The 11,954-nt window shown below is 38.8% G+C and overlaps 1 protein-coding gene across 4 annotated transcripts; it reads left to right on the top strand.

Moving 5' to 3' along the window:
* Positions 1–381: 381 nt before the first annotated feature.
* Positions 382–10,216, top strand: BMI1 (BMI1 proto-oncogene, polycomb ring finger). Of its 4 annotated transcripts, none has more exons than XM_037165491.2 (10): positions 382–462; positions 5,186–5,316; positions 5,628–5,724; positions 6,314–6,369; positions 6,467–6,517; positions 6,674–6,782; positions 6,863–6,908; positions 7,326–7,424; positions 7,791–7,871; positions 7,958–10,216. In XM_037165491.2, the coding sequence occupies exons 2-10, from the start codon at positions 5,205–5,207 to the stop codon at positions 8,285–8,287; spliced, it is 981 nt and encodes a 326-aa protein (XP_037021386.2). In that variant the 5' UTR covers positions 382–462; positions 5,186–5,204; the 3' UTR covers positions 8,288–10,216. The 4 variants fall into 4 exon arrangements, with proteins under 4 accessions (XP_037021386.2, XP_037021389.2, XP_037021387.2 ...); XM_037165494.2 differs by lacking the exon at positions 382–462 and adding an exon at positions 696–925; XM_037165492.2 differs by lacking the exon at positions 382–462 and adding an exon at positions 4,324–4,442.
* The last annotated feature ends 1,738 nt before the right edge of the window (positions 10,217–11,954 follow it).

Below are 11,954 nucleotides of genomic sequence, written 5' to 3' on the forward strand. Positions count from 1 at the left end.
AATCGTAGTATTAAAGGCAGAGATCCGGGCGAGACAATGGGGATGTTGGCGAGGGAGCCCCGATCCGGATTAGAAACACCTCCCAGCCCCGCAGAATAATACTGATCGCGCCCCCTCCGCGCGCTCCCTCCCCCGAGTGCGGAGCGGGAGGAGGCGGCGGCGGCCGAAGAGGAGGAGGAGGAGGCCAAGGAGGAGGCGTTGGAGGCCGAGGAGGAGGAGGCCGAGGCGGAGGAGGAGGAGGCCGAGGCAGAGGAGGAGGAGGAGGCCGGGCTCCGGAGGCGGCATGAGCCGAGCGCGGCGGCCGCGGCTCCTCTCGGCTGCGCTCGTTGCCCATTGACAGCGGCGTCTGCAGCTTGCTTCAAGATGGCCGCTTGGCTCACATTCATTTTCTGCTGAACGACTTTTAACTTTCATTGTCTTTTCCGCCCGCTTCGATCGCCTCTCGCCGGCTGCTTTTTCCGGGTACGTAAGAGGCGAGGCGCCTCCAGGCCTGGGCCGGGGGCCGGCTGGGGCCGCGCGGGGCTGGAGCCGGCCGCGGGTGGACCGGGAGCGACCCCCCCCCCGCGCCTCGCCCCGCCGGCCAGGAGGGCGCTGACAGCGTGGGCGCCGAGCCCCGCGCCGCCGCCCGCCGCCGCCGCCCTCCAGCCCCGCGCGCCTCCCGCGCCCGCGAGCACGCGCCCGCGCCGCCCGCCGACTCCCGCGGCGCCGGGACCGACCCGCAGCCCGCGCCGCGCCGCCAGCCGGGCTCGGCGCCGCTCCAGCCGCCTCCCGCTCAGCCCCGGACGCGCTGCGCGCGGCCCCACGTTTTAGTTCCTTTCTCCCCTCAGCGCCCCTTTACACCCTCGCGATGCACATGGCCCCCGAGAAGAACACTTCTATTTGCAGCCTCTGCGGCTCTCGCGGCCACGGCGCCCTTTGTTGAGAGGTATATTTTGATGAAACGGGGACGGGTTCCTGAAATCGGGAGCTGCTTGGGTCAAGTGGCTTCCCTCCTCTCCCGAAGAAAGGGCTTTTGAGGGGTTTAAACAACCAGAGAACGCCCCCATTTTATAGGGACGGGTTGCGTGGGGGGCAGCGGTTCCGCCAAGGTAGATGTTAGACTGGGGAGAGCCGAAATAAAAATGTTATTAACTTAAGTTGGAGGGACACTTGTGTGAAATTGGATGGCTTGTAAGATGGCGGTTCCCAGTTGTTTCCAAGGTCTTCTGCATTTGTGTTTTAAATGGTAAAGTTTTCAAGGTGTTATTTGTTACCAGTCTTGAGTAAGTTCTTTGAACATCACTTGGGAAGTGCTCCCTGGGAAGTGGCCATTTCAAATTTGGAGCTTTTTTTTTTGGACTGATGATGGTGACTGGACGTTAGTCTTGCAAGAAGGTTTCCTTTCTTTCAAGCTTCTTTTTCCTCTTTCTCCTTTTCCCTTTTGGAAACTACAACTTTTCTCAATCTCTACTATGGGATGCACCTAGAACCATGACCTAAAGTCTAGTGCCTTTTATAGATTTTGCTAAATGCCATCATAGGTCATAATGGCAAAGAGATGCTTTGGAAAAGAAAGCACAAAAAAGTGCTTGGATGTGTTTATGCAGTCTTTTGGGCTTGACAGCTATATAGCATGATCTTTTCTACAGAGATTTACAGTTAATAATTGGAAGTAAACAAGTAGAAAGACTTTGATCATTTCCAATTGCAACAAAAGGATTTAGTGGGCTTAGTAGTCACCTCAAAGTATTTGAAAGAGAAGGATGTGTTAACCCCTTCCCTTAACATAGGCAAAACTCTGGGCATAGTTTTTCAAATCCGACTGTAGGTTGATGGTACCTGGAATGTTATGAATAGTTCAACTTATTCCTTAACCCCCAAGTTCTGGAAACACATGATAAGCTATATTAAATACTTGGAACTTAGAGATGCAAATTATTGACAGTATATACTAACTTATGAGACTATGTTAACATTTGAGTTTTAAGTAAACTGATCAGAATCCTTTAGAGGTTGATTTTATGAGCAAATGTATAAATGTTTCATACTTGAGTACATTCCTATACTTCTGCCCCAGAATGCAAGTGTTTGAAATAATCTACTTGTGCAAGTTATACATCTAGTAACAGTATCTTTAAAGCCATGCAAAAGTCACTGTATGTGCATGTGTGTGTATGCACACACACACTTTTGTAAGATAGTTTAGCATTTCATTGTTATTGATAAATCAGTTAAGATTCTACCAAGTTCTTGGATGTGCATTAAGTGCCCAAATAGGCAAAAATTCTCCCTAGGAGCCAAGTTAACCCCTGCTTCACCCATACTTGTATTGAGCTGTGAGCCTCAACTGAGGTTATGAAGTTCATTTGCATTTCTTAGATTGCAATAGTCGAGCTGATTGTTAACATAAGGACTTGCTTCTGTTTTCCTTCATTTTGACATTACTGGTGTCAGGCCTCCAACCAAATTGACAGCCCCAACTAAGTACGCTATAATGGCAAGATTTAACTATTGAGTATTTTTACCATTGTATGTTTGGTGCATCTTTGCTTGATTAGCTGGCAGTGTCTGTGTTTGAACCTAAAAGGTTTTCATTTCTAAGGTGCAAGTGTTTAAACCTTATCAACATGTTAAATGTTTTCATTTTTCACTAAGCCGCCAGTACTTTCAAATGGAATAAAAAAGACAAAGAGCTGGTTTTTATATAGTAACAAAGTGATACTATTTAGCATTATAAATGATAATAAAGTTGTAGCCAAATTCTTTTGAATTTAGGTTGAGGAGTTGTATGAATTAAGATTTAGTATGAATTTGAAAGGATTTTGGTCAAGTACATGTGACCTAAATGTTTAAAGCCAACCCTCCACTGAGATTTGATTGTTTTGTGTATTAACATTTGTATTTGGTGTTGGTTTTCTAGCAAGTAGAGAAGGAAAGGCAGCTCTTTTTACTGAAGCCCCTAACTTCAACTTCATGATCGGTGACATTAGTGTGGTATGCTTTCACAGGCAGATGGAAGTATATACTTTCTAGGAAAGGTCCTGCAGTGTCCCAAGGAGAGTCTTTAACAGCCAAGAACGTTTGTCTTTAATCATCAAATACAGTGGATTTAAATATTGCTACTCTTTACGGACACTGCTCTACCCACAACTTCTCTGCAACCCCACTTAGATTTGTATCAACAATATGTTGGAAAATTCTTCTAAGCAGGTAACCCAGAGATAACCGAGGAGTCAAACATGAAGCTTTCTGGGTGAAGTTGCTGGTTGCCATTGTAGGCACTTTCATAAAAGAGGTTTTGTTTTGTATTTTATCATTTTGTAGTACTCCAAAGCATTTAGTTTCAGCTATTGAAGTATGTTGGTTGCTATTTTCCTCTTCCACGGTAAAATTTCCTAAGAATTAAAACCTCAGATACTTCAAGTTTCACAAGCTCCCAGATTCCTATTCGAGGCACCTTTGAGAATGTACTTCAGACAGGTCTAGAAGCTTAGTCTTATTTTATGTTCTGAAATGAAGTGGGAGTAAGAAATGTTATTTTTCAAGACTACTACACGAAGTAATTGACTTTCTGGATTATACACTGGTGTATGGTTACTGACAGTGACCTTTTATAACATATACTATCTGTTGGGAATGTCATTTCATCGTGTGGGGGTCTCAATGGAGTTTAGGCTAAAAAGAAAAAAAGACATTTGTTTTTCTCTCCTATGCTTGCTGTGGGTTGACAAGGTGTTGATTTAGCCTTGGGAATGGGTTGGTCACATGGTTCTTGACATATTGTCACTATTTTACCTATTAAAGTAGTTTTTCTTGCATCCAGCATAGCTCAAATAAAATACAGGGTTTTGTCCCCTTCTTCTTGTAAAACAGATTTTAGTTTTCACCCTTTCTAAAACTTTATCGCTCATCATGTACAGCAGAACTTCATATTAAAGAAAAAAGTTTTAAAGAAGTTCAGTTCAATAAACATCTTTGCAATTTAAGCCCTGAGGGTTTGAGGGTTTAAGTGCACCGTTGGCAATTCTCAAAAAATCCCTTCGTGAAATTTTTGACCTAGTGATTGCTAACAGGGGAGACCGAAAAAGTCAAGCAAGATCTGAAAGAAGCGCAGAGTCGACGTGGAAAGAGGTCCCCAAGAGTGTCCGAAATGGCCGGGAGTGCGGTTTGCATTTTCCTTCACCACTCGCCCACTCCGGGGTCCCCCCAGCTGCCCTGCTGTGTTGCTGCGGGTTGGGGTACTGTTCCCTAGTGTCACGGGCCTCGTGGGGCCGCCCCACCCCCGCGAGCGCTGCTGCGCCCGCACCCCACCCCGCCCCCGCGTCGGCCCCGCCCCCGCGCCGCTCCAGCCCCTCCCCCTCGCCAGCCGCCGCCGCCCTGACCGCCCCGCACGCCCCACCGAAGCTCCAGCTCGGCCTGGGTCCGCACAGAGTTGTAGCTGTGGCCGGATGCCAAGTGTAAGTGTAAGTTGCTATGGAAACCCCGACAGAGGCCAGTGCCGAATCTGGAGCGAGACAGAGCCACAGAGCCACGGAGCCGGATCCGCCCCTCGCATCCCGGCCCCCGAGTGTCCGCGCGCTCAGGCCCCAGCCCGAGGCCGACTTGGAGGTGCTTCTCCTGAGGCCCCAGCACCCAGCTCCGGAAATGCCAGGGATGCAGATAGAGCAGAATTTGTTTTCCCTTTGTGTTGCGTAAAAAACGTGCCAGGTTCTGGTTGCTGGAAGCGCCTAAAACAACAGGAACCCCTGGAAAGCCAGGGCATGCTCCTAGGCTGCAGGAACCCCTGAAGATCCTTAAAGAAGTTTTGCAATAAATTCAGAGACTGAACAAGCCCTAGCGGTTGGTAAATATCTGCGGGGACGGTGTAGCGACTGCAGCAGCCGTAGGGCTGCTAGGCTGGAGGACAAATGGAAGAAAGAGACCCGAATACTCTCGGCTCCCTGCCCCCACCCCAGACCTTTTCTTTGCCCTGCTGGAATGACCGGAGGGACCACAAGTTAAGTTTAGTTGGAACATTTTTCACTAGTTTAGTAGACTTGATTCCAGTCTGATTATAAATTTCTTTTGTAGATAACATTTGGAAAATCTAGCTGTACAGTGTTAAAAGTTTCATGAACACCTCAACATTTCAAAGTGTACGGTTACTAAAATTGGAGTTAATGTGGATTCTCTTTCTGTGAATTATGGCCATTTCTATGTCTTGTAGGATTTTTTATCAAGCAGAAATGCATCGAACAACCAGAATCAAGATCACTGAGCTAAATCCCCACCTCATGTGTGTACTTTGTGGAGGGTACTTCATTGATGCCACAACCATAATAGAATGTCTACATTCCTGTAAGTACAACGTTTTAGACCTTTCTTTGTGTCATAGGTATTTCACATTTCATCCTGAAATAGGGAAATTAACAATTCCTAAGTCCTTGAGAATGTTGCTAAAAAGTGATGGAATTGATTTTTTTCTTGCATTTAGTAACTTTTTATTATAAGTATGCAATGTGTAACTATTTATGAGGATATTAGTTTAGTTAATTGAAAATGTCTTTTGGCATTTACCATTTTGCTAGTATTAGTTCTCCATTTCTGACACTAATTTTAATGGTTAGCATATAATTTCTAAGCTTACAAAATGTCTCTGTATTTCTTAGTCTGTAAAACATGTATTGTGCGTTACCTGGAGACCAGCAAGTATTGTCCTATCTGTGATGTCCAAGTTCACAAAACCAGACCACTACTAAATATAAGGTAGGAAAATATTTAAAATCCTTGTTTGTAAGTGTTGTTGGAATTGCATAATTTAGTGAAGGTTACCCTGTTTATTTCTTAAGAGAAATTATATTCTTGAGTCTCACCTAATATATAGGTTTTTTGGAGGGTAGCCCTTACTTTCTTGCTGTGTTAACAGTGACTAATTTTAAACAAAGCTCAGTGTTATTCAAGTGATTTTAAGATTCTTAAAAATTGAATCAGTTCTCCATTTTTGCAGTTTTATTGACTTCATGACAGGCAAAAAAGTGAATGTGTTTAAAGTACTTCTATTCTCATCCCTTTGTTCCTTCATAACTAACTTAGTAATTTTAAAGGGCACAGGTTTCTTGGCTTAGAGAAATGTAAAGAACTTATTGTGAATATAAAATATTATTGTCCTGATTTTTGAGTGCTACTACATAAAGAACTATCATGCGTATAATTAATGATCATATTGGTATAGTTATAGACAGCACAATCAAGTAAAATACGATAGCACCAAGAAAACAAAGAATATGTTAATAACTTATGAGCATTTTTAGTTATTGTCATATTGATAGTTTACTTTTATAATTTATTTTTTCAGGTCAGATAAAACTCTTCAAGATATTGTATACAAATTAGTTCCAGGGCTTTTCAAAAGTAGGTAACTTGCTTAAAAATGAATTTTAAAAAGTATTTGATCAGTTTTACCCATTATACCAAATGTTTAAGTCTTCTCCTCCCCTCTCCCCTTCAGATGAAATGAAGAGAAGAAGGGATTTTTATGCAGCTCATCCTTCAGCTGATGGTAAACTCTTGGGAGCTGGGAAGGCATTTTATTTGGAGGGAGGATTCATTCAGTAATTCTTAAAATTGAATTTAAAATATCACTTCCATTCTCATATGTATAATATTTAATTAAATATTTAATTTTTTAAGATGGAATTTTAAAATGCCTTTACAGCTGCCAATGGCTCTAATGAAGATAGGGGAGAAGTTGCAGATGAAGACAAGAGAATTATAACCGATGATGAGATAATAAGCTTATCCATTGAATTCTTTGATCAAAACAGGTAAATTCTCTAGGAAATATGTTTTATGTTTATGTGTTTATTAGATACATTGTTTCACTAATAAATGATCTGTTTCCTAGATTGGATAGGAAAGTAAACAAAGACAAGGAGAAATCTAAGGAGGAGGTAAGGTTCCATGTCCCCAAAGCATAGAAGAAACATTGTTTAGATTCCAAATTTTACAACTGTATGTTGCCCTTTAGAATACTCTAGGGTCAGATGATGCTGTCAAATGGAAGAACTTTGTCATGTTTGATGTTTAAGAATTATGTATATTTAGTAGTTAATAAATAGAATTTATTTCCTATATGATTACTGTTACAAAATATCTTAAATAATTAATATTTAATGCTTTATATACTTAAAGTTTCCTTATTATGTCAGGTACCCTTTCATTTAATATTTACTAAAAATAGTAATCTCAAAACATAGTTGAGAATTTAGTCATATCCCAGTTTTGGGGATACCTTTTATTCAGGCAACCTAACGCTTTTTTTTTATCTGAAAATTAAGAATAAAAAATTATTTTTTTAATGTAATTAGGTGAATGATAAAAGGTATTTACGATGCCCAGCAGCAATGACTGTGATGCACCTAAGAAAGTTTCTCAGAAGTAAAATGGACATACCTAATACTTTCCAGGTATGTACCTTATATCTTTCATACATTTTATATACATCTCTCTCTTTTTTTTTTAATTCATTGACTTTTTTCTTTTTGGATTCTGAACTAAAAAAGCGATAGAAATTTTTAAAAATTTAATGGTATTTGGTATTTAACTTGGAAGTATCTTTTAAAATAACTTCTGTTTTGTGCTATGAAAACAAATCCCTAAATAATTTCAGGAAATATTTTCCCTCGTTTGAGATTTCAAGAGGGATTCTTTGTCCAAATGTTTGGAGAAAATGTTTTTTAAAGCATTTTTTTATTACATTTAGATGACAAAAGAAAAATCTAGACTTATCTTTGTTCTTTGTCATACTTAATTGAAATACCATTTTTTAACAGATTGATGTCATGTATGAAGAGGAACCTTTAAAGGATTACTATACACTAATGGATATTGCCTACATTTATACCTGGAGAAGGGTAAGTAGGATATCTAATACAGATTGTGTGGTAAACTGTATTTAAAAACTTAAGACTGATTTTTTTCCCCCCTTTTAACTTTGTAGAATGGTCCCCTTCCTTTGAAATACAGAGTTCGACCTACTTGTAAAAGAATGAAGATCAGTCACCAGAGAGATGGACTGACAAATGCTGGAGAACTGGAAAGTGACTCTGGGAGTGATAAGGCCAACAGCCCAGCAGGAGGTATTCCCTCCACCTCTTCTTGTTTGCCTAGCCCCAGTACTCCAGTTCAGTCTCCTCATCCTCAGTTTCCTCACATTTCCAGTACTATGAATGGAACCAGCAACAGCCCCAGCGGTAACCACCAATCTTCCTTTGCCAGTAGACCTCGAAAATCATCAGTAAATGGGTCGTCAGCAACTTCATCTGGTTGATACCTGAAACCTTAAGGAAAAAATTTTAAACCCCTGATTTATATAGATGTCTTCATGCCATTACAGCTTTATAGATGCTAATACATGTGATTATCGTCTAATTTGCTTTCTTTTGTAGTGACGTTAAATTTGGCTATAAAAGATGGACTAGATGTGATACTGATGTGGACGTTAATTGAAAAGAAAGACTGTTTCTATAAAGAATTGGTTTCTGAGAAGTCAGGCAAGATTTTTTTTTTCTGTGTGTTAGGAAAGATACGAAATGGCTTCTGTAACTGTTTTTTGAATTTGAAATTATTCTGCAGTGGATATAAAGATTTGGCCATAGTTTGTTAATTTCAACTAACGCCTACATTATGTTCTCCTTGATTGTTCTTGTTATTAAGCTGTTTTGTGAATCTGTAGAAAACAAGTGCTTTTTATCTGGAAATTCAACAGACAGAATATGCATAGAATAATGCATTCTATGTAGCCATGTCACTGTGAATAACGATTTCTTGCATATTTAGCCATTTTGATTCCTGTTTGATTTTTACTTCTCTGTTGCTACACAAAACTGATCAAAGGAAAGTAAACTTCAGTTTTACAATCTGTATGCCTAAAAGCGGGTACTTCCGTTTATTTTACTGACTTGTTTAAATGATTCGCTTTTGTAAGAATCAGATGGCATTATGCTTGTTGTACAATGCCATATTGGTATATGACATAACAGGAAAACAGTATTGTATGATATATTTATAAATACTATAAAGAAAATATTGTGTTTCATGCATTCAAAAATGGTTGTTAAAATTCCCCAAACTGGTTCGACCTTTGCAGATACCCTGTGTTTGAGCCTTCTCGGCATAGAATATTTTTAATGTGGATATCTAATTCGAAAGTCTGTTCCTTTGGAAGCAATTGGCAAATCATTATACTGACTTTCTCTAGTGGTACAGGTTTACTTTTAAAATTGTTTTAGTAAAGAAAAACTTTTAACTAAGGAATTTGGAAATAGTGTCTTCATTTCCCATTGCTTATAGTGAAATCAGTGTGTTTTTAAAATACATATTGATCACTATAATCTTAAAACAAATTTTAAAATAAACCAGCAAAATGCTGGAAGAAGGCATTTTATCTAAAATTATTTTAATATGTGATATAATAGTAGTAACTTCAAATTTAAGATTTGCTTTTACAGTTTTAAACAACGGCATATGCCCTTTCTCTAATGTCTGGAAATAGAAGCAATTTATTATGAGCTTCTACAGGTATTAATTTTTAAATAGAGTGAGCATGTTGAATTTAAAATACGAATAATCCCAACACTTTTTAGTTTGTGTTTTGCTTTGGTCGAACTTGGTGTGTGTTCATCACCCATCAGTTACTTGTTGAGGGTGTTTATTCTATATGAATATTGTTTCATGTTTGTATGGGAAAATTGTAGCTAAACAATTTCATTGTCCCCAGTCTGCAAAAGAAGCACAATTCTATTGCTTTGTCTTGCTTATAGTCATTAAATCATTACATATATTGCTGTTACTTCTGCTTCCTTTAAAAACACAGTAAATGAAGTTTTATGAAACCACAAAATACATATATTTTTATTTTGACCTAAATTTGTACAGTCCCACTGTGTTGTTTCTAATTATAGATGTATAATTAAATTTTCATTTGTAATTGGGAAAAATCCAATGAAAAAGATACTCATTTAGAAAATAGCTAAGACTAATAAAAATTTGTTATGAAAAGCACAATGTGCAGAAATTTTGGGAACCCTATTGTGGATAACAACAGGTTAAAAGCTAAAGAGAATCCATTGCTGTCTTAAATAGTGATGTTGCTAAGAAGTTCATGATTTGTTGTATAATTGCTTGAAAGCCCAATTGAAAGATGTATCTGTTTATTTACTTTATAATCTTTGAAGTAAAAGTTACCCATGTTTGCCAATTTTGGTGCCAATTTAACTCATTTTTCTAGGCCTCAAGTTTGTCATGATGTTATCTAAGACAGAAAAAGTTAGTGGAAGTTTCAAGTGGTAAATTTACTTTGGATAATCGTGTATAAAAAAATGAAAAAACTTTCTCAAAGGCTAAAAACTTCAAATGCTAGTGGACTGTCATTTGACTTACATAAAACCAAGTTGTAAGATCAGCATGGAAATTTAACAATGGACTTATTTTGGAAGTTATTTATTAAAACATTAGCTCTTGCCTTTATGGCTTAACACTTGTCATACTTGAAACATGTACATTTATTTTATTAGAAAAAGGACCCCCCCACTACTTGGGAGTTGCTTCAGGCTATTTCAGCTAAACCTTCTTTGTTTTTTATTGAAATAGAAGATTATATTGTTTTGCATTCTCCCATAATCAGCCATCACAGTTCTGACAATAAAGATTTAAAACTTGCTGAACTACCACTTTAAAAATTTTCAACCTTACAATAACCTATATTAAAGCTGCTAACTTTTGTAACTCTTAGCAGTAAAAACAGAGTATATGAAAAGTCAGCTTTAAGTTTGGCTTTTGCCTCCGAAAAGTATTCTAAGATTCTATACTACAAAGTTAGTACTAACAATATTTTCCACAGAAAATGCCTAAATTGATTTCACAGATTTTAGCTTAAATGCAGAAAGAATGAGGCTGTTTGCTGTTGTATAAATAGTGATCTATCTTGCTCTACACATGCATACCACTTTACAATTACATTTTGCTTTTAAAATTGCCGGCCGTTAATTGCAGAGTTGGGGGGGGGGGGAGTTGCCTTAACCCACCAACCACATTGCTTAGTTTCCATCTCTATGTGCAAATGTTAGGATCTCTGAAGGAATAATGCAGCTGGCAAAGTAATCTGGTAGGGGCTTTTCTTCATCCTTACCTCTTACTATTTTCCGGATATATGGAGTTTTAGTTCATTATAAAATCTTTTGGTACACTCATACAGGCAGGCCTACCAAGTTTTTTGTTATGAAGTGATAACAGACATTTAATAGGACATACTACTTGTGTTGCCAATAAGAAATGAACGTTTGGGTTTTTAAGAATAGCTTACAGTAATCTTTGAAGGGATGGTATTCTACTTTTAGAAACAATGTGCACAGGGAACCTAGACTGTTGTAGAATCTTGGGGTAAAGGAAGTGTTAGTTTTTCTTTTGTATATATGTCTATACATATAAAGTTTTGATAAATGTATTTTTTCTCATTGCCCCTGAAATGACTGTAGAAATTCTGATTTAGTTTATTGCTTTCCCCCATTAAATCTAACGCGAACTTTACCCAAAAGTTCTTGATGAAATTACATTTACATGACCCTTTTAAAAACATATACTTTTAAAGACATCTAATGGTGCAAAGAACACAACGCAGCTCCAACTTAAGGCTCTGGGTTACTTAGATAACGTCATTTCACTTAATGTTACTTTGAGTATAAAATGAACAATACAACAGGTGATTCTTGTTCAGATCGCTTTAAAAAAATTGACTCCTCTAAAATAAATCCTTGAACTAAACTGGGACTACAGATTTCAGATAGCCGGGTCCTTCACCTTTTACAGCCTCAGTAAATCACACTTGGGGAAATAGCCCCGCAAAGACTGTGAGCCTGTAGATCCTGCAAATCTCAAGATCGCCCAGTTTTGATTATGAAAGTCTCCGAAAATGTTTACACAGTCGAGTGTTTCCTGTT

Source organism: Artibeus jamaicensis, unplaced genomic scaffold (assembly GCF_021234435.1).
Source record: "Artibeus jamaicensis isolate MK-2021 breed Jamaican fruit bat unplaced genomic scaffold, CSHL_Jam_final contig_867, whole genome shotgun sequence".
In the NCBI taxonomy this organism is placed as follows: Eukaryota; Metazoa; Chordata; class Mammalia; order Chiroptera; family Phyllostomidae; genus Artibeus; species Artibeus jamaicensis.

What these genes read in the sequence shown, in the direction of transcription:
- BMI1 (XM_037165491.2), top strand. Translation starts at nt 5,205, where the DNA reads ATGCATCGAACAACCAGAATCAAGATCACTGAGCTAAATCCCCACCTC. An exon ending in AATAGAATGTCTACATTCCT is followed by an intron (nt 5,317 to 5,627) that starts GTAAGTACAACG and finishes TGTATTTCTTAG; the next exon opens with TCTGTAAAACATGTATTGTG. An exon ending in ACATACCTAATACTTTCCAG is followed by an intron (nt 7,425 to 7,790) that starts GTATGTACCTTA and finishes ATTTTTTAACAG; the next exon opens with ATTGATGTCATGTATGAAGA.